Source organism: Malaclemys terrapin, chromosome 1, assembly GCF_027887155.1.
Source record: "Malaclemys terrapin pileata isolate rMalTer1 chromosome 1, rMalTer1.hap1, whole genome shotgun sequence".
NCBI lineage: Eukaryota > Metazoa > Chordata > Testudines > Emydidae > Malaclemys > Malaclemys terrapin.
The window spans coordinates 70,959,417-70,981,256 of record NC_071505.1 but is presented as its reverse complement, the minus strand read 5'-3'; the positions used below and the strand labels follow the sequence as shown (position 1 = coordinate 70,981,256).

The following is a 21,840-nucleotide window of genomic DNA, read 5'->3' as shown; positions in this document are numbered from 1 at the left end:
GGAGAGTGATTCTGACAAAGAAATTGATCTAGATGAGGGGGTCTCTAAATAGGAAAACTGCCCTGGAGAACTGATTCTCTCTCTGCTTCTGAGTCTCCATGTGATGCTGGTCAAGTCCTTTAACCCAAACTTTTCACAGGTGGCCTCTAATTGTTCCTCAGTTTCTGAATGCTCAACATGAGAAGTTTAGGTCTAGATTTGCACAAGTGATGAGCACTCACAACTGCAACTGAAGTGAGAGCTGTGCTTTCAACATATGAAATTCTATATAAATGCTAAGTACTCTGAAAAATCAGGCCCAGGTGTCTCAAACTGGCACCCAAATTAATGGAGACTTTTGCCAATATTGAAAAGCTACCCGTTCTGTGCACTGAATCAGGCAAAGATCATATGGAAAAATAATATATGACCATGTAATTTAAGATTGTATCACAGTGCAAATATACATAAAGGGAACATGTTAAGGTTATCTGGACACCCTTAATTGTGGCATTTCCTGACCTTTGACTTCAGAATGTAAACATTAATTTAAAATAAAAATATTTTGTACAATATTCATGCATACACATTGTGAACATATAGAGGACTTTAAGCAGAACTTTTATTTCAATAGCATTGGTGAATTACTATACTAAGCCTGTATTATATTATTCTAAATATATAATTGGTATTTAATGGAATCAGTTCTGTTTCTTTGTGGACAAACTACCATGTAACTAACTGAATTTTTCTACAGCCAACTAAGCATATGCTTGGTGACTTGATCCTTAAAAGAAGACAACAGTGATTTTTACCAAGCAATTCTGAGTTTAGATTCCTGGCCAAATTGGTAAATGCATTGATGGGTTTGATGGAGCAATTCAGCCTGATTTAGGTATATAAGTTTCAGCTGAAAGAGAGACAAAAGGCATCTTTCAGGTCCCAATTCTAATTCCCTCTAATTCCCCAGTTTTGTTGGCCAATGTTTCCAATAAATAAACTGGATGACAATATACATCGCTGACAGATTTCCCCTGTAAAGGAAAATACCATAGATGCTAATGAAACTGTTTTAATTTCTGCCCCATTGTACAGAGAGGATACTCAATTTTCCAGTATCCTGACTGTAGATGATCAGAAGCCTTTTCCTACCAAGCAGGCGCCTGCACAAGGGTGGACAAGCCTCCCAATAATTAACAGGGGCAAATAGTTCCTCCAGCCGTAGGGGCTGGCAGCAGGGAAAGCATTCTCTTCCAGCCCTGGAGTTGCGGTGGGAGCTGACAGCAACTCTGGCCCTGGGGCCATGGTGAGGGCACAGAACGTGGCCCCCATCAAAAGCAGTGGAATTTAAATTCCTGTGCATGACCCTGCAACCAAGTGAGTCCAACACATATAGCTTCCACACCTTCTTACTTTCCCTAGTAAGTGCAATGCCCTTCTTAATTTATAGCGATACAACGCCCATAGACAAAATCATATTGGTTTCAGCACATACAATTCTGGACAGGAATTCCTCTATGCTCCTAGCCAGTTCTATAGCTATAGTCTAGAAGCCACTATTTAGAAGATATGTTGGCTTTTAAGAAATGGAAAAAAGTGCATATTCAGACATTGCAGTGACGTAAATCATATAAGCATGCAGGATAGATAGGGGAAACTGCCCTGGTCTTTGAACAATACTGACATTGTGGCCTCTCTTAGAGAACTTGTGAGTGATCCCTTTTCATGTGACTTTAGATGCATCTCAAACAGTAAAGATTTCAAAGTTATTTTAAAAATGTACAAGAGACCCATTAGGCCAGTGGTCTTTGCCCTGCTAATAGGAAAATAGATTTCCTTGTTTTGCTTTCCAAAATGGGCACTCATAAAACTTCAGACTGCTTTGCTGTTAATTGGGATAAACTTGGTGCTAATGTTTGGGCCTTCAAGTGTAGGTCTTCTGAAAGTCACTGCATAAAAAAGACACCATTTTGCTTAGTGCATCTGTATCTTTTGTGCACCCAGAATCAAGGCCGGCTCCAGCATTTCTGCCACCCCAAGCAATTGGAAAAAAAAAAAAAGCCGCGATCGTGATTTGCGGCGGCAATTTGGCGGAAGGTCCTTCGCTCCGAGCGGGAGTGAGGGACCGTCCGCCAAATTGCCGCCAAATAGCTGGACCTGCTGCCCCTCTCCGAAGTGGCCGCCCCAAGCACCTGCTTGCCAAGCTGGTGCCTGGAGCCGGCCCTGCCCAGAATCATACTTCCTTACAACAGTGACTAAAACAAATTTCTACTGCTTTTTTACTCATGTTAGCACTGCAGAGCCAACACAGCTGAGAGAGAGAAAGCTGGATTCTAGAATTTCTTGCATACTTCTACTAAATTCCAATTACAGCCAATTGTGTACATCTGTGCAAATCACTAAAAGCATGGGGTTATTCAAGAAACACAGGGGGTAGAATTAGAAGTCAAGGAGGTTGCACAAGTATAACTGAGGTCAGAAATTGGCCTGAAGAGGAGGCCTCCGGCATGAGAAAGAAGGAACTCAGGTTGGCTTTCAAATTCCCAGACTGAATGTGTAGTAATGGTATTTAGGGAGGAAGTCCCTACTCCTGTATTTCTAAAAATATATATATTTCCAGTTGTAATCTGATTTCAGAATATAAACCATTTCAGAGTATAACACACTTTAATGGAAAAACTGGCTTGGAAATACTCTGATGTGTAAACATCAATATGATATCCAGAATGTATATATCCAATTTCACTGCGATATTTACAGATTTGACCTTTGATATCCTTAATCTAAATTCCTCGTATTTTTAGAAATAAACCAGGATACTATTTTTAGTATCGACTCCTCAAAACCAAAGGTTGAAACACAGAGAAGTTTCCAGCTTCTCAACATTTCACACAGGTGTATGCAGGATGATAGGATATGGGTGTCATGCTATCCATTCCTCTCTGTGCAGATTCTGTTTTCCTTCACCGGGCAGGGGCAGAAGCTATACAATTTGGAGGTTGAATTTGGCCTGTAAATGTTATGAGGAAAATACAGAATATTTGTTAAGTCCTCTCCCCCAGAAAGAAAAAAAATAGCTTCCTCTCTATCATTTTTATTTCTCACAGTGGAGGGCATCACTGGGTTTGGACACAACTCTGGGTTTTAGTTGCTAAATTCACCACAATGAAGGCAATCCAAGCTCCACACACCCATCCCTTCCTTTCTCCTTTCATACATTCAAAGACTTTTAGGTTAAAAAGGGACCATTATGATCATCTAGTCTGACTTCCTGGCCATAGAATTTCACTTAGTAATTCCCGAATGAAATCCATAGCTTCTGTCGGATCTAGAACATATAATTTAGAAATACATCCATTCTTGATTTAAAGACTTGAACAGGGGAAGACATTGATTTCTAAAGAGCAATTCTAAGTGCAGATTCTTGGCCAAATTGGCAACAAGTATCGACTGGCTTGGTGGAGCAATTCTGCCTGATTAGATATACAACATTACTTTGCAATGTCTAGCCACCACGTCTCCTATAGCAGAGATTCACCAGTTCTCTAAAACCAAACCCAATGTTCCTAATTTGAGAAAAGACAACTCCCTCTTTTGGACAGGGCTAGGCATACCATTCTGTTTATTCAAGGAAGAAGAAGGGCAGGTCGCATTCGTAAGTGCAAAATTCTGGTACTCTCCTGTTGTTCTAAATCTGGTAAATAAATCTAGACACAAGAGAAAACCCCCTGGTAGATGGCTGAACAAAGATGTCCTAGTTTAATTCCCACTTGTCAATTGACAGCATGTGACAACTGAGTCTGTGAGCCCTGAAGTTTGTGGTGATCCTTGTGTATGTGACTCTGGAATGGCGGCCCTGCTTTTCTAGAATGCTTTTAGTGGCTTTGTGGTTTGGATTAGTGTTCTTTGTTTCTCCCAGCAAATTTTGTGTATTCAGCAATAAACATTTTTCACCCTCAATGTGAATGTGTTCCTGGGACTTTTGAGAAGAAGCCTTCAATGATATTAGTGACTGTTTTGAAGGCACCATCGAAGTCTGATAAAATTTAGTGCCATTGTTAGGTAGAAGAATTGAAAGATTTAGGGATGCCCCACTGGCCACAAGTTTATTATGTGCACATTGCCAACGTGAGCATGAACTGTAGACATTGAAAAGGAAGTACTTGGGTAGATCACTGCAAGGAAATAATTAAAAACTAGATTTTTAGGAACTAGAATTATGGATGAATTGCCAACTAAGGTGTCTCATCTCCAAAAATCATCTCCAAAACAGACAAGAGTCAGAGAGAACACTAAGAAGGTATTTTGTTTGTTGTTGATTAATTATGAATCAGTGCTGGTAATATGACTGGAATATATATAGAGAGAGAATGTGTTCACCGCAACTTTCCATCCAGTGGGCTTTGCCCACCTGTCTGGAATAAAAGGGGCATGGCCCCTTTAAGAGATTTCCCCTACAATGGGATGGCGGGGTTGGGGAAAAGTTTACAGGGACAGACAGGAAGATCTGGAAGCTGTTAGGGGCAAAGTCTCGAGAAAGTCGCTGTGCTGCCCTTCATGCTGACAAGAGGTGGGGTGGTATTTATACCCCTGGAGAACCCCTTTTTAACTGGAATTGGGCTGACACCACCCACAAACTTGGCAAAAGGAACAGGTTTCCTCATGATCCACTGCAAGAATTTTGCTAGTTGCACTTTTCTTTAGGGGCTGGGAAGAAATTTTTTCCTCACTTCCAGATTGGTCGAGGTGGAGTGGGGTTTTTTGCCTTCCCCATGGTGAGTCTGGGACCTGTTGGGATGGAGCAGTGGGGTTAAGCTTATAATGTCACAACTTAGTATGTAAAACTTGTGGCGGATGTCCAGTGTGGGCAATCACTATGGAAGGGATATCGTTATCAGATAGAATTGATTGATGAAGGTTTTGAAGGAAAGTATCCCTTAAGGGAGCTGAGTAAGGGAGCTGGGGGTCCTCTGTCTCATACAGCAAGGAGCCGACTCCCCTCCTTTTCCTAGCCTCTGTTAAGGGAGCTGAAGAAGTAGGGTTTGAGGTTCCTATGTCTGGAATAGTGGGGAGCATCAGCTGATGCTCCCTTTCTTTTACAGCTCCCTTTCACCTCATAAAAGGAGAGGGTGTCAGGTTCCCAGCAGCGGGATAGCTGGAACTTGGTTGGGGATTATGTGCAAATGATTAAGGAAAGGATGATGACCTGCACTTTACAATTTATTGCCAGGTATTCCCAGATATTTTATGTGAATAGAAGTTGCAGCCTAATTAAACCACATCCATTGCCTGCTGTGGTTTTTCAGTCATGGCAGGACAAATTATGTTTTCAGCAGTAGGACACCCAGGTAAATGCCCTCTTTCTTCACATAAGCGAGAGGTGGGGCAAAGATAGCTTTATTCCTGAAGGCTGCCAATGTCCCCAATGGACTTTTCCAGCACTGTGAAGTCCTGAGGCATAAGTATGTCCTGCCCATGACCTTATGACTTCAACCAGGAGTGGGATGAGACAATGGGCCACTACAACACACAAAGATTCCCTCTACGCAGGAGCAACATTAAGTGGGCCAGAACTACTAGGATTCTAGCTACTTTGTGGTGCCAAAGAAGCACAAAGCAGCCACAGTAGATCCATGCACAGAATTTACGTACTTAATTTTTACTGTATGGAAAAATTGTTAAAAAATTAAAGTTGTTTTATTTTACATTTTCAATAAGAACACTTTTTCCTGGGGCACTTTTATTGAAAATGGGGTAGAAAGAGAATGCGATCTTAGCATATTTTGAGGGAGTTCTATGGGCCTGTGTTACACAGGAGCTCAGACTAGATGATCACAATGGTTCCTTCTGGCCTGGAAATCTATGAATCTAGCAATATGAAACAAATTAAGGAGAAAAGCAGAGAGCTACCCCGGCGGAAGAGTTACAAATTGTGCTGGGGTGTCGGAGGAGAGAAAGCAAAGACAAACAGTGATCATCATATGAAGCAAAAGAAACAGCAAAATGATGCCAGGAAAGCAAGCATATGGCAAACAGCTATTGAAAAGGAAGCAGCGCGATTCAGTAGCTAGGGCACAGTACAACCTACAAGTACTCAGGAGACTTGGGTGCTATTACCAGCTCTCCAATTACTATATTCCATTGGGCAAACCTCTTAACATCTCACTACCTCCATTTTCCCATCTGCAAAACTGGAGAAAATGATGCCTCCCAACCCTGGCACGCTGCTTTAAGATGTACAGATCTAAAATGCTATTAAAACGCTAACAAGGGAGGCAGCATGGCCTAACACACGGAGTTCAATTCCCAACCCCTGTGTGGCCTTAGGCAAGTCTTTACTTCTCCACACTTTTGTTTTTCCTCCTGCCCTTAACATGTGTCTTGGCGCATCAGGATAGTGATTGACTTTTACTACTCATGTGCATAGTGCCTAGCACAATGGGGCTCCAGTCTCAGCTGGTACCTCTACTTTTTGCAGTAATACAAGCAATGAATAATAATAACTATTTGTGCGTGTGTGTGTGTTGTTATAAGAAGTTAGAAAGCAGAGATAACACTAAATGATACTGTGCATTTTAATGATTTTGGTTTCTCTCAAAGTTTTAAAAACAACCACGTAATTACTTAGTTTCATTTTACCTAAAAATCTCTCCTTATTCTTTTTCCAGTTTACAGAAAAAAAACTTGCCTAAAAAAAGGTGACCAAATGTAAACACTCTTGATAATCTCCAATTTCCACTTTCTTGTCTAGTTCCAGTAGTTTGCTAATACGCAACCTCACCAAAAGACACATCCAAATCTTCTCACTCCCAAAGCATTACCAGCAGTGAATATGGGTAAATTATTCACACATTATTTGAATGTGAATAAGCAGCTACAACTCTTGGAATTGGGCTAGTGCAGCAGTTCAAAGACAGCGCAGTGTTGATATCAAATGATTGCCGTAGATGAGAGGTGATGTAACTGAAAATCAGATTTTGTCCCTGTCATTTCCACAACCTGCTAATGAAGTTCTCGTATTAAGCCTGCAGTTTACTAACCAATCAAGACAACAAAAAATTAAGCCTCCATCTGAATTATAGTCAATTAAGGCTAGTTGTCTGAGAGTATTAAACTGTCTTTAGCTGGCTGCCAGTTATAGGTCAGAGAGCTATATGCCCAACGTGCTATTTCTGAAAATATTAGAGTCAGAGCATTTAAATGGACTTCAGAGTGGACAAGCCAAAAGGCTATTTATATTCAAAAATAAGTTGGCAAGGCCTGTATTTAAAACCAGCTGTCCAGACACAAAGGCTCCCCTTAAAATTTATTGTGGGGTTTATTGCCTTTAAAACTGAAGTTAAAAAATTATCTGGATAGTCAGGAGAAGAGCAGGTTTGTTACAACAGTTCACTATGTTCACTGGGACTCAAGAAATTTTGTTGCTCAGCTAACTCAAGACCCTGAGCTAGTTTGTACCAAAGTGAATTGACAAACCCCAACCATATGCATCAAGGTATCAGGAAGCTTAAAAGAGAATTAGTAGTTTATAGTAAACATGGGTTTGAGTATTCCACAGTTAAACAAAATAAATAATCATTAAAAAGCATCTTAACAAAGAGAAGAGATTCTAATATTTACTAAGAATTTATGTTATTCTTACCATTTGAGATTGGCTCCTGGGACAGCCATTGATATCTTCAACCTTTTCATTGGCTAAAGAAAAACAATAAAGTGAAAAAAAACCCACAAGAATAAACTGGGGGGGGGGGACAACAGAAGAAGAATAGAAAAGGCAAAGCAATAAAGTGTACAGGGGTTTGTTGACACAGAGCTCCCTTCCCAGTACAGTACAGCCCTACAGTAACAACACTCTTGTTAGCAGCAGTTTCTTCCACATGCACAAATCATGCAAAAGGGAAGTGCGAAGGAGGTTGCTGCTAATTCTTCAGCCCCTGCCAAATGACTGCTGACATGAAGTCTTCCAAAATTGTCTTTGCAGGGTCAGGATATAGTTTCAAGGCATCCCAAAAAGTATGAGCCACGCCAATTAACAAAATGCACACATGGGAGACATATGCTCTAATGCAGCATTCATTTCTGACAATTCAAATGTGTAAGAAACAGTTTGGCCCATTTAAAGTATAGTTAAACAGCCACTTCCAAACATCCTCACATAAACATACACATACACACACACATATATATATTAATTAAGACAAGGAAAAAACACATACATTTCAGAGATATATGGACTGAGTCAAGATATATTATTTGGATTAATCTCATTGTTAAATACATCCAACTTAAGTTATATATTCTCTTCCCCCCCCCCTCCACCCTATGCAAGGAGTCAGCTCATGCTGCTTCTCTGAGCACAGGTCTTACCAATGATCTGGATGATTTCTGCTAGCAGAACTCCATCTGCAATGTCCTGTTGCAAATCCTTGATCAGCCGCTTGTGGCCAGATTTTGCTAGGTAGTGGTTAGCCCAGTCAGTGTAAATCTGCAGAGCAGAGGAGAAGGAAGGAGGGAGAGAGGGGAAGAGAGAAAGAAGACAATAAAAATTGTTAAAACAAATGTTGGCTTACATATGAGAACTGATCTGCAGCACATTCCACTTTAAGAAGTCAGCACTAAAGGAAACTGTCTTAACATTATTTTAAAAAACACAGTCCTCCCCTCCTCTTGCCATTTTGTCTGTTATTTTAAACTTGAAATGATTCAGTTTGTTTCATGAGTGTTCAAACTCAGTGTGACCAAGAAAAAAAAAATTCCCCTTATGACTATCAAGGAAACTGCTGTCACAGATCAATCACTTCCACCACAACCACACCATCCTCCACTTCCATCTCTCTAAATTTACAAACACACACACACACACACACATACACACACACACACACACTTCAATCAATTTAAAATATCTGATTTTAAAGGAAATGGTAACAGAAATTTGTATGTGTACTGGTTCACTGGGTTTTACATTCATAATACTGTATTTGAAAATGCTTCTCCTTTATTTTATGCAAATAATCACAACTTCCTGCTATTATGCGACAGTTCATTTGCTCTGTTGCCTATAGATAAGCCTGCTGTAATGTGCACAGAAGAGAGTGAGAACAACAAATATACAGTAGTCATGTCACTGGAATTATAGCTTACAGTCTGGAAGTATATTGTGTCCATTCTTCATGAAAATGAGAGGTGGGGTGAGTTTGACCAGCCCATCTTATTCAACAACAGATACCATTTGACAGCACAAGGTTAAAAAATGCTAGGACATCCTAGAACAGAGCGAAGGAAGTGAGTATAGTTGTACAGAAAGTGTGAGGATAGATACTGAAACAGAGTGCACAGCTACATGTACAGCAGTGACCACCAACTGGTAGATCGTGATCGACTGGTCGATCCTGGAGCCTCTGACAGTCGATCGCGATCTCCAGCCGCTAAAAGCCCGATGGCACAGTGGGGCTAAGGCAGGCTCCCTGCCCACGTTGGCCCCGTGCCGCTCCTGGAAGCAGCCAGAATGCCTGAGGCCCCTGGGGGCGGAGAGGGGCAGGGGTCTCTGTATGCTGCTCGTGCCTGCAAGCACCGCCCCCTCAGGAACAGGCAGGAATGGGGAACTGCAGCCAATGGGAGCTTCAGGGGCAGTGCCTGCAGAGAGGGGCAGCACACACAGCCATATGCCCCAACCCCAGGGGCCGTAGGGGCGTCTTGGCCGCTTCCGGGAGCGGCATGGGGCTGACGCAGGCAGGGAGCCTGTCTTAGCCCCTCTGTGCCACCGACCAGGAGCCACCCGAGGTAAGTGCCACCCAGCAGGAGCCTGCACTCCTCCTGCACTCCAACCCATAGCCCTGAGCCCCCTCCCAGAGCCAGCACCCCATGCCTCCTCCCACACTCCACACCACTCAGTCCCAGCCCAGAGCCCACACCCCATCCTGCACTCCAACCCCCTGCCCCAGCCCAGTGATAGTGAGTGAGGGTGGGGGACAGCAAGCAATGGAGGGATGGAGTGAGTGGAGTGGGACCTCAGGGAAGGGGTGGGGTAGATCCTGGGTTGCACTTAAATTCAAAAAGTGATCTTGTGCATAAAAAGGTTGGAGACAACTGATGTACAGTATATACACAGAGAGGGATCAGATTCACCAGCTGAAAGGAGGTGGAAATTACACCTCCATGTACCAGCAAGGACCACTGCATCTCAGAAAATATGATGAGTCTTTCTCACAGAGTTCCTGACAGGAAGAAGCAGCTGTGGCTACCATTGCAAGCTCAAAGGAAGTGCTGTGCAGAAGTGCTGAATCAGTGCCCCAGCAGCCTCTTCTCAGCCAACACTGCCTACTTCATGGACTGCATTGATCCCCTCAGCTCTCCACCCCTGGCATAAGGAAAAGTGTAATCACTTATTACTGCCACAGGATCCTCTGCTGGCAAACGATATCATAGACTTTGTGGTAATTCTAGCCTTCACTATATACTATACACAAGGACTTTTTAAAGTACAGTATGTCCATAAACAGTGATATTACTATTGGAAGAAAACATTGAAAACAATATGTTGCACTTGCACATCTTCTTCCATCCAAGGATCTCAACTCAGTTTTTAAACATGCATTTATTTAACCACACAGAACCCTGGGAAGCTAGGGAAACAGTAGTATCCCCATTTTACAGATTAAAAACAGAGGCACAGAGCAGTTAACAACTTACTCACATCACACAGGAAATCTGTGGCAGATGCAGGAAGAGAATCTGGGGCCGGATCTCAGTTCTGTACCTTAACCACAAGATCAGCATCTGTTCTCCATCATGACACAATTACTGCACCTTACCATAAAGTATTGCACTTAGGGTGAAAGAGAGAGTTTCAAAGGCTCCTGGGAATTTTGGTTCCATATAAGTTCTGTAAGTTCCTGAACACTTCATCACAAGGCTCCTCTCCACTTGGTAATAAGGAATGTCATAAATTACAGGATAACTTGCTTGATCTAATATTTTTATTCTCAAGTACCTGAGGATATGTCAATAACTGGTTATCTTGACTACTGTAGAACTTAAAATAATTTCTCTGCATTACATTCTGGAAATGAAAGAGGGTCCTGCTTTCTCCCATTCTCAAACAGGACTTCTGTAAGAGTGGCCATGCTAGATTTCCCCTCTTTACCCAGAAGACAACTTTGGACAACACCTTGCATTTGTTAACTCTGATGTCATCCACTGTTGTGATGCCCATTCACCTGGCTTAGGAGAGGAGGGAGATGAAAAGCAGTCCCATTAAAATGTTTTAAATCTCTCTAAAACAGCAATTCTCAGACTGCGGGTCAGAACCCCAAAGTGGGTTGCGACCCCATTGTAATAGGGTTCACAGGGCTGGCATTGGACTTGCTGGGGCCTAGGACTGAAGTCTGAGCCCCACCGCCCGGGCCCAAAGCCAAAGCCTGAGCCCCACAGCCCGGGCCCAAAGCCGAAGCCCTGGGTGTTGAAGCTTTGGCTTTGGCCCCCGCGCCTGGGTGGAGGGGCTTCAGTCCCCCCTCCTGGGGTTGTGTAGTAATTTTTTGTTGTCAGAAGGGGATCATGGTGCAAAGAAATTTGAGAACTCCTGCCCTAAAACATTTCTAAAGTAGTGTTTCTTTAGCATATGTGGCCTATACAGAATGCATGGTTATAAGGAGTGCTCCAAAGATTGCATTACAACTTATGTGGAACACCTTGAATTCATGATAATAAAACCTGTAGATCAAAAGTCCATGATCATGCATTCTCTACTACCAGGATTTCAACTTTGAGAGAGATTACTTGAAAGAACTGAAGAGAGCCATTCTCTGAACTATTACTATAGTATATTATAATCTGAACTATTTTCTTTACTCCAATGAAATTGACCCACTGAACCACAAATAATTTAATATCTGACCCAATTACATTGGGTTAGTTTCATATTACAATTTAAAAAAAAACAAACAAAAAAACCTTTGTCAAGCATTTCCTTCTTCATGCTGCACACCCAGACATAATCAGCTATACCAATCCCAAGTCTGACAACAACTCAAACCATCCCTCTCACAAAACAGCTGCTGTTTTCTATCTAATATTCAAAGAATGGACAGCGTCCTGTAAACAAGCAAAACACACCAACATGTTCCCTTTTTTCAATATTTTAACACGTCAAAGAAAAAGTTACAAAGACACCAATATTGAAAGATATTTATCATGTAAATCAGCATTTTTCAAAGCAACATCAATGGACCACACCTCAGCAGTGATACACCCAGGAGATTCTTCACCTAAAAAATGGTCCAAGAATGAAAAGATTAAACTGTTGTTGATATAAATAAAATATCAAACAGCTGGAATAGAATATATGGTTTCAGTTCCTCTTTTTCTGCAGGGATCACCACCCTCTTATCTGCCTTGCCCTCCTCCCTTTCCCCCACCCCTGGTAAGAGAATGCATCTCTCATTCAGTCCATTCTTTCAGGGATGCAACTGCTCACAAGTTAGTTGTAAAAAATGAGAAGCATGTATGTCAGATATATGGAACCGTAAGAATGTTCTCATGCTGATGTGCTGTTTCTTTTACACCAAACTCTCTGAAGAAAATGGCAGGTGAAATAGAGAAGCAGGCCTTTACAGTTCACAATTATCAGAATACCTGAAGGGCTGATAATTATCTATCTTTAAAAAGATTCATTGAGTGTAAACACAAAATGCCCCCACACCATTTGATAGAAAAACCTCACATCCAGCACACGCAGGATGGAGAAGACATGCAGAGATGATGATACAAGTCAATGGTTCCATCTGCTTCTTATTAGGACCCCAATAGTGTGACGTGATAAGCACCTTCAAGTGGCAGCTGAGGACTGTGACACAGACGTATCCAGGCAGCTATATTTTCCCTGCATCCAACCATCTTCTCAATATTTAAGCAAAGAGGTCATGTGTATTTTCTACCAAAAGCTAAGAACTAGTTGATTGTCATGGTTATTGTGAGATACTTGTACGGGAAATACCTTAAGAGATATGTAAAATGTAGATCAGAGGTTCTCAAACTGTGGTCTGAGCTACATTCAGGTGGTCCGCGGATAGTTCCCTCTAAGGTGCGCACCTGGGCAGCTGCATACGAGAGAATGAAGGGCCACCCACCTAATTAGTGGAGACGTGCAGACGTGGCTCCACTAATTAGGTGCCTGGACCCTGCAGAAGATGCACATGTAAGGTGCCTTGGGGGTAATAGGGGGTAGGTGGGAGGTGGCAGTGGGGGGGGGGGGGGGAATTTGGGACGTACAGGGCTGCGGCGGCCAGAGAAAGAGGCGACTTTCCCCAGCTCCAGGGTTGCAGCTGCCGGGGAGAAACAGCCTTCCTCCCCAGCCTCAACTCTGTGGCTGCTGTGGTGGGGGGAGAGACCCTCCTCCTTCCCAGCCCCAGCTCGGGGCTGCCACAGTGGGGGAGAGAGAGAGAGATCCCCTTCCCAGCCCCAGCTTGGGGGGCTGCTGTGGTGGGGGGGAGAGGCCACATCCATCGCATTAGAAAGGTAAGTCTACTGATATTAAAATATGAGTTGTGTGCTTTTATCTGTAGAACAAAAAATGTTAATTATTATTAAGGCTTTTTTATACAGTGCTTTTATCCAAAGTGCTTTACAATAGTTAGCTCACGGTACAAACAACATTTGGAAAGATCATTAAGTGGTCCGCCGAGACCCTCAACAATTTTCAAGTGGTACGTGAAAAAAAACTTTGAGACCCACTCGTAGATTATTAGGTTGCAAAACTGTTAAAATGAGACTTCTCACCTGAGGCAAGGTGGGGTTTCAAGGCTAACTCAATCAACATTGAGAACAACTGGACATTTGCAGAGACAGCACTTTGCTTGCTGTCTGGACCATGTGGAAATGAGTATTTACAAAAACTAACAAGCCCCTGAAGAGCTCTCTAAAGAGGGGAGCCCCTGGGTTCAGAGACAATATCCCGCAACTGTATCAGAGCAGAAGAAATGGCACAGGTTGTTATCCATTAAAGAGGAAAAAGGTGGATCCCAGCTTTCTAAACTTGACAGGCACTGCAAGAATTGTCCATTGGGTGAGAAATACCTTATCAGAGAGGAAAGTAACTTGTTAATGTCTATAGGCTATCGATTGTATTTTATGTTGTTTTTTTTACTGTAACTTTATGTTTCCGAATCCTTTCACTTGCTTTTATTTGTATCTCTATCTCAAACTCTGTTAAATAAACTTCAATCTGGTTTTGTTATAGACATACCAAGTGTCCTGTGATAAGAGTGTTGAAGTGAGGTGAAAGCAGTGAATTGGGTGCTCTGCTTCCATAGAGGCAGTGGAGTGATGTACATTGCGGGTTTCCAGAAGATAAGGGACTGGCACTCGAATATAACAAAGTGGGGTGTAAATCACTAGCCTGCAGGAGGAAAGAGCAGGGCACGTGGAGCCTGAAGCAGAGTGCTTGTGTTGCCAGCATGTCCCTGGTGGGCCCAGACAGGGCTCCATCTCACAGTGGTCACGTGGTGCTAATTCACCCTGGACACCTCATGTGACCCCCAAAAGGGTCATAAGGATGCTCACCATCTTGCAGGATCTGGCACTAGACCAGGTCATCTTGCATTATTTGTTCAATTATGTTTACAAAAATATTTTTCTCCTAGAAGTCTTTAAAATGATGGACATGCTGCTTTAAACACAGTGCAAGTCTAAGAAGAAAAAAAAACCCACACACCAGAGTGAGTCACTGCTATGCTTCCTCCCAGAGCCATCACTTATTTTACTAATGCAGTCTTATTACTGCTTGTTGGAATGAACTACTGACTTACTCATTTCCTTGACAATGAGTTTCCTCTCTTGCCACTGTTCCATACATACACGTCTGACAGAAGACTATTCAACTTCGACATTAGGCTTGAACAGTTAACAATGTAAACAGGGAGTCCGTGTTATCTGTGCCACAGAAGGCCAGTCTCAACAACACGATAACAGAAAAGAACAAATTCTATATCTGTGTGGTCTCAGTGTCTGTGATGATTTAACTACTTGCAATGCTGAAACAGAGCAATTTGAACTAGGGCATGGGCCTTCTCAAGTTACATTGGTTTCCCCTAACATTCTTGAACTGCTTGTCATTCTGTCATTCAAGAGCAGGGGCAATTAAACAATCTTTGATATCCAAATATAGTTACAAACTTCATTTTGATACTTCACACATTGCTGTGAGGAATACAGTAGATGCACTTGGCAGAATCTGTAGTGAAACAAAGTTCTTTAGAATACTGCAGCTTAAGGAAATGGAAAAAGGGGGAAATTCTGATATGCTGTTACCTTTCTTTCTTGGGGGGTGCTTTAATCATAAATCATTGGTTCTCTAGCATACCCACTCCAAAATTAATCTGGGTTGCTGAATGTTGTGCATATCCGGGGCGCGGTGTGTGGAATACAGGAGAAATGTCAAACTGATTTCACATCTGTTGTCAGCCAAAATGAAGTAGTAATTCATTGCACTTCTGTAGCACCCACCATGCGAGGACCTCAGTGTGCTTTACAGGCATTCATAAATTTAGCCTTAGTATCCTTGTGAGATAGTTAAACATAATGAATCTTTTTAGGGGTGGGGAAACTGAGACACAGAGCAATTTAAGTGAATCTCTCGAGGCTGAACAGAGCCGGGAACATAACCAGATACACTAATTCCCAATTCTGCGCTTTAATCACTTTGTGTAAATGCTCATATATTAGACAATCTTATAAACAAACAATGGGAAAATCCATATCCTATGCTTTTAGGATCTATCTGCAATTTTTGTTTGCTTTCTACAGAACAGAAGCTTTCAGATTTTAAAAGGGGTCTTTTAAAAAGTTTTTGCTATTGAGAAGACATCCTTCCTTCCACAAGTTAGTCTATTGTACTGTCACTCCATTATGCCAATATTGCTCAGTGAAAAAAGAGCTGTGGCCAACTGTTACAAACAGCAAGGAGATATTAGACACCTTCTCCAGTCACTGAAGTTGGCAGCCTATAAGAGTCTGAAGAAACAGACATTTTCTCTAGCTGCCAAAATATATACCAACCTGGAATTCTGTCATTGACTTTGGTTAATTATTGCCCTCTCCACAACCCCGTGAAGTCCCACTCACAAAGGTCTAGACACACATTTTTAATATGTAAGGTAGAAAGGGGCAGTGGGGTAAACTGTAATCCCACTTCTGTCTTAGCACCCTCACCAGGCCAAAACCCTGGAGCCGGCCCTGACCCTCACCCCCTTCCTATTTACTTTAGCTTCACAGAACCAGTTAAATGCTACTGAAGTGAAGTCATATTTTTACAAACCCTTTATTGCATTTTGCTATGCCTGGGCCTTACAACTATTTTCAAACCTATTTAAACAGGCAATATGTAAACTGGGCCACTGTCTAGAGCACAATGTTTCCCTGATACCTGATCAGTAACTGCCACCCACTCCCTCCATCCAGATATACAGCATTTAGCATCTGCTATAAAAAATAGCTGCATTTTGAATAGCATGAAAGAACTGAAACACTGTCTCAATGCCCATCATATCCTTCCCTACCACAGCCGTCCCCCCACCTACACAAAGCATCTGTACTACACTATTTTTAACAGCCTGTTTCCTAGCTGAACTTGCCTATATTTACCCACAGAATATGGCATGACCAGCAGCAAGTTCTGGCCTATCAATGTGACTCAACTTAGAAAGGACGTCTATGGAAAGACTGAACAGAGCCGTTCAGTCTTTGTGTACATTGAATACTTAGGCTGTCTTTTGAAGCAGCCAACAATTTTAGCAATGTTTGTAGTGATGCGTCTTGTGCAGTGAGCACTTCTGTGTTAGGAACATGACTGAGACCAACAAGTTATTTTACATGGGCCAGTCAAGACTTTCAATAAGAAATGACTTTCAGGGCCTGATTCTGCACTGCTTCGTGAAAAAATAGAGTGGGGGTGACCATCAGGGTCCAGACACCCCAAGAGGAGAGCAAAAGTTTTAAACTCCCAAAATAAGTAGTTCAACCAACTGATTGCATACTATGTCATTGTACTATAAAATATGTCTAGTACATTCTCTTATGAAAGCTTGTAATGTTCTGAACTTGATGGCCATGAGCTGGCCATGTTTATAGACCATGGTTAGGCATTTATATATTTGTGTATATAGAAAACTGTGCTCATAAACTTCAGTTACACCTCACAGCAGGTGAACCATCAGGCAGGGAGGGGCTCCTCCCACATCAGTTGTTTTCATGAAACCAGCTACATCCATTGCCCAGCCAAGGAAAGGACCAAGGTGGACCATTAAAGTTACTGAAAAGACACTCAGACAACTCAAAATTGAAAAGAACATCCAGGCTGCAAACATCAAATCCAGAGGGAATTTCCCCCTCTAATTAACCATGAGTCACTATGGAATGAAGGGGGCGGGGAGGTAAAGGCCTTTAAAAGCAGGCGTGGAACTGAGGTTTTTTATCCAAAACCTGGAGGCCCGCCTCTAGGAAGGAGACGGTCTGTGAACACTGGATCACTCCTATAGCTAGGGGGTACAGGGAAAGTGTTTTAAGGCAACAGGTAACTTGTATTAGAAAAGTGATATTATCTAATAGGAAGTGTAAAGCCTGAGGCTGCATCCTTACATTTATTTTCTGTGTGACTTGTATGTGTTTGCTTTCCCTTAGGATTTCATCTCTGAATCTGTCATTCTATTAAATACACTTTTTTATTTATTTTCATCCCAAGCCAGTCTCTAGTGTGGAAACTGTATGAAGTGTATGTGCCAATGTAAGCTGGTATCTAGGGGTCTGGTTTCATGCCTTCAGTGGTGACCGGAGGAGAATGGTCGGAGTGTCTGGTAATTAAGAATTCAAGGAGAACATGTTTGGGGAGACGCGGGACCGGAAGGGCTGTTGGTGTCACCCTGCAAGGTGTAACTAGGCTGGTGAGAGCCAGGATCAGACCTGATGCTTGTGGGTAGGCTATTGGTATCAGGGAATGGAAGCATAGTTGCACAGCACAAATACCCCTGTAGTTAAAGGGCAGGTGGTGACTGATCCCCTTACTCGTCTGGGTGGTCCCCAAAACATCACAGAGGGCAAAGGTAGCTTTATATTACCTTAGTACCTCACCCACATTCTGGTGCCATCCAGTGCCCTGCCCAACACTTGGAATAAGCAAGAGCAGCCTCACAGATGCCCTAAAATATGCCTGGCTGCCCACAAGGGTCTATTGCAATAGCCACGAACAGTTGGGTTGCAGTGGTGTTCTGGCCATGCTCCCTCTGTCAGGGGCTGTGAGGGTGTTGTGTAGACCAGGCTATGCTGGGTATTTACTGTTCAGGTTACTCCCTACTCTGAGGAATTCTCCAGTAAGCAGATCTACAGCCTTTACATCCCCTTTATGGCACACTGGAGGGAACCAAAGAACCAGGCCCGGAGTCTCTGCCAGTATGGACTGGATTTGAATCAGTGACCTAGGAGTCAAAACCTCTGATCTCAGACCCAATCCATATATGGTTTAGTCTTCCAACAGTTACAGTTTAAGTAGAATAGTTAAGCACATCAACCTGCTAAATTACATAACCCTTGTACTAAGCTAATGGGGCCAAGTTTTTACTTCAGCTAATTGTTAAAGCTAAAATTAGTGTGGGTCTCCAATAGTTCATTTTTCTCTTTAAAGAAAGAAACTTTCAGAGACAAAAACTGGAATATCAAATTTAATGAGACTAAAAATATTAAAAGACTGAGCGTAACCAAGCACAGAATGGAAGGAAGGCTCCTGCTGTGCTGAAAATCAATACTGTAAAATGCTGTAAATCAAATGCATCCCAGGTGTATGGCAGCATCCTGTCAATTGCAGGCAGCAAAAGCTGCCTGCAGTAAGCATGTTATTTTTAAATATTGCTTTCTCTTCCATCTCTCCATCTGGCTTTCCATATGATCATTAAGAAAACAAAAGTTCTTTGGGACATTATGTGAATCGCGTGAGAGGGGAAAATATTAAGATGATTAAACTATAAATCCAGAAAATGAAAATAGAGTGATTTAAATTATAGGCAAAATGGAAGCCAATACTTTTCATTTAACAAAATAGTCAGTAAGTTATAACCTGTAATTTAGGTTTCTGAATCCCAGTTGAGCAAATGAGGACAATTACTTGTTAATGAATAGAAACTATCTAAAGAGCAAAATAATTGAAACATCAGGATCTTTAATGTTTGGTTCTACCTTGTAAGTAGGAGTGTGCATTTATTAACAACCTTCACCAATCACAGTTAAGCAAAAAAGCAGCAGCAACCCTCCGTAAAGCAGCCATTGGCAGTCTCTGGAATATGTATCTAACCCTTCTTGGGTTGATATACATTTCCAGGTACAATTTCAGTTGGTGAATCCAATCATTCCAGTAAGTTTTGGGGTGACTTACTGCTTTCCCTTTCTTCACATTTCATACCAAATCCTGGCTCACCTTCAGCTGACCACAAGTGCTAGAGACCAATATACACCATTGGTATCAAAGACTTTCCAAGCTTTACCCCTCAGTCAGATGAAAGACAACAAAATTGGCAGAGTGGGTGTGTGTGGGGATTTGTATCTGGTAAATGTAACCCCCCACCCCACCCCCCCAAAAAATAAGAACACCCTTCTCCCTATATAACCTCACAATATGTTCATTCATTACAGAGAGATGGATTAACTTGTTTTATACGTTGATCACATCATTGTTTTTACTAGCTCACTGCAAGTAATGTAGTCTAGGTCCCATGCAGTAGCTGCAAAGTGCCACAGGAAGGAGCTAGATAATCATATTGTAGCTGCAAAACAATCAAGCAGACATCTGCTGCTCTACAGACCTGTATTATGACAGTGATGACACCACGCGACTATTAATAGTAGCACTGAGCCTTCAGAAGTAACAGAAGGCAACACAAGTTATCACATACAGAGATTCCTAAAACAATTTTAGTCCTGGAGATTTCTCATTTTAAATACACCAGATTTTGTCTTTAAATCTCAGTTCAGGTTCAGCATTCCTTGTAAATATTAGGCCTTCAAACTACCTTCCAACAATCATTTAATGAAATTGCAATAAAAACAGAGAATGTACTATTTACCATGTATGTTTGCATTCATATAAAACACAGATTGAAATTTGATTCAGCTGCATCCTCACAGTGCATTTCACTACAATGTGGACGCCTGGGGTTTCCTGCAGGGCATAGGAGGTGCCAGGGCCGGCTCCAGGGTTTTGGCCGCCCCAGGCAGCCAAAAAAAAAAGCCGCAATCGCGATCTGCGGCAGCAATTCACGGGAGGTCCGAAGTGAGGGACCATCCGCCAAATTGCCGCCGAATACCTGAACGTGCCGCCCCTCTCCGGAGCGGCCGCCCCAAGCATCCCTGCTTGACAAGTTGGTGCCTGGAGCCGACCCTGGGTGGTGCCACTAGAGATACTGCTCAGTCCCCAGGGCAGGGGAAGCGGCTGGAGGGGGCAAAGGGGTTGATGGAGAAGCACACTAGCTGCATTGCATATTGTAGCATAAATTAACCACAAATTAACCATTATAGAGTCTTCCCTAAGGAATTATGACACAGATTTTTATGGCTGTTCAGGTATTGCGGGGCTCAGTGTTGCAACACCTAATTGGTTTAGGAGCCTAAATTTCATTTTCAAAAGGGATTTAGGCACATAGGAGTCGGTATTCCATTGACAGTCAATGGGATTTAGGCTCTTAAGTGCCTAATCCCCTTTTGAAAATGAAATTTAGTCTCCTAAATCTGTTAGGCGTTGCAACAGTGAGAGCTGCAATGCTTAAATACCTGCAAAAATCTGGGCCTATAACAACAAGGGGGAAAGTGACACAAGAGAATCAAACCAGGGGTAATAGAGTGATGAGAAAATAATCTGATTGAAAGGAATGGGATGAAACTGACGCACGCGCACGCACGCACATACACATGTGTGTGATATTCTTTCATTATAAAAAATGTCCGTTATTAGTGCTAAGGGAGTTAGTGTTAGTTCTGTGCTGTGCACTGCCAAATAGATCTCCTCCCCCACAGGCTGGGAAACAGAGCTGGGAGGGCAGGGAGAAGAAGGTGATCTGGGAAGGAGCAGCATTGCCATTGCCAGCCCAGAGGAGGAGGTGTGCAGCAAAAGGCACAGGCAGTAGCTCTCTAGGTGTCCTCCAGTGGGCAGCAAAGGCTGGCTCAGGCTGCTCTGCTGGAGTTCTTACTTCATGCCTCTGGGATGGTGAAACTGGAGGATGGGATGTCCTTCTCCGTCCTGCTCTGACACTAATGGCTTCCCTGAGACAGTAGCCATGGTTGGCTCTGGCTGCCTGCTGGAGCTCCTGCTCCCCTCCTGTCACTACACATACATTCTGAACATCCACAGGGCCAGGCCATAAAATGCTTAGAGCTCCAACATTAATGCAAGAATGGGAAGGACCAAAGTAGATAAATCTTTTGCTAATAAAAATCAGCGATTATCCCTTTTGGGATGAATGAAATAATCTAACTGGTCTTTACAGCATTTATTCTAACCTTGCATTACTCTCTTGTTCCAATCTCTGAAACATCTGTGTCCTGTCATGGATGGGATAAGTTCCATATCTAGTCTCTTATATTCTCTTTAATAAATCCACAACAGGCAGAGTTAAGACTCATGCAAATGGTAAACAGAGCTGCATTTACATAGGCTTTCTTTTGGGTCACAAAATATTTCTGATGCATGTAAAAATAAGTGGAGTAAAATAATCCACAAACTCAAATGAGACTAGTGATTGTGAAGTGATTTGCAAATTAAAAACACCCTCCACTCTTCAATGTCCTTTCTATTTAGAAGCAATAAACCACTCTGCCTCAACCAGGCCA

At 42.4% G+C, this 21,840-nt stretch overlaps 1 protein-coding gene across 6 annotated transcripts in view; it reads right to left on the bottom strand.

Annotated features, from left to right (window-relative positions):
• Positions 1-21,840, bottom strand: part of NAV3 (neuron navigator 3) — a 583,663-nt gene that overhangs the window by 243,688 nt on the left and 318,135 nt on the right. For all 6 annotated transcript variants that reach the window (XM_054027082.1, XM_054027035.1, XM_054027044.1 and 3 more), the window contains exons 2-3: positions 8,347-8,464; positions 7,622-7,674 (exon numbers count right to left, since the gene is read on the bottom strand). In XM_054027082.1, coding sequence (XP_053883057.1) covers positions 7,622-7,674; positions 8,347-8,464 — 171 coding nt within the window. The remainder of the gene's footprint in view (positions 1-7,621; positions 7,675-8,346; positions 8,465-21,840) is intronic.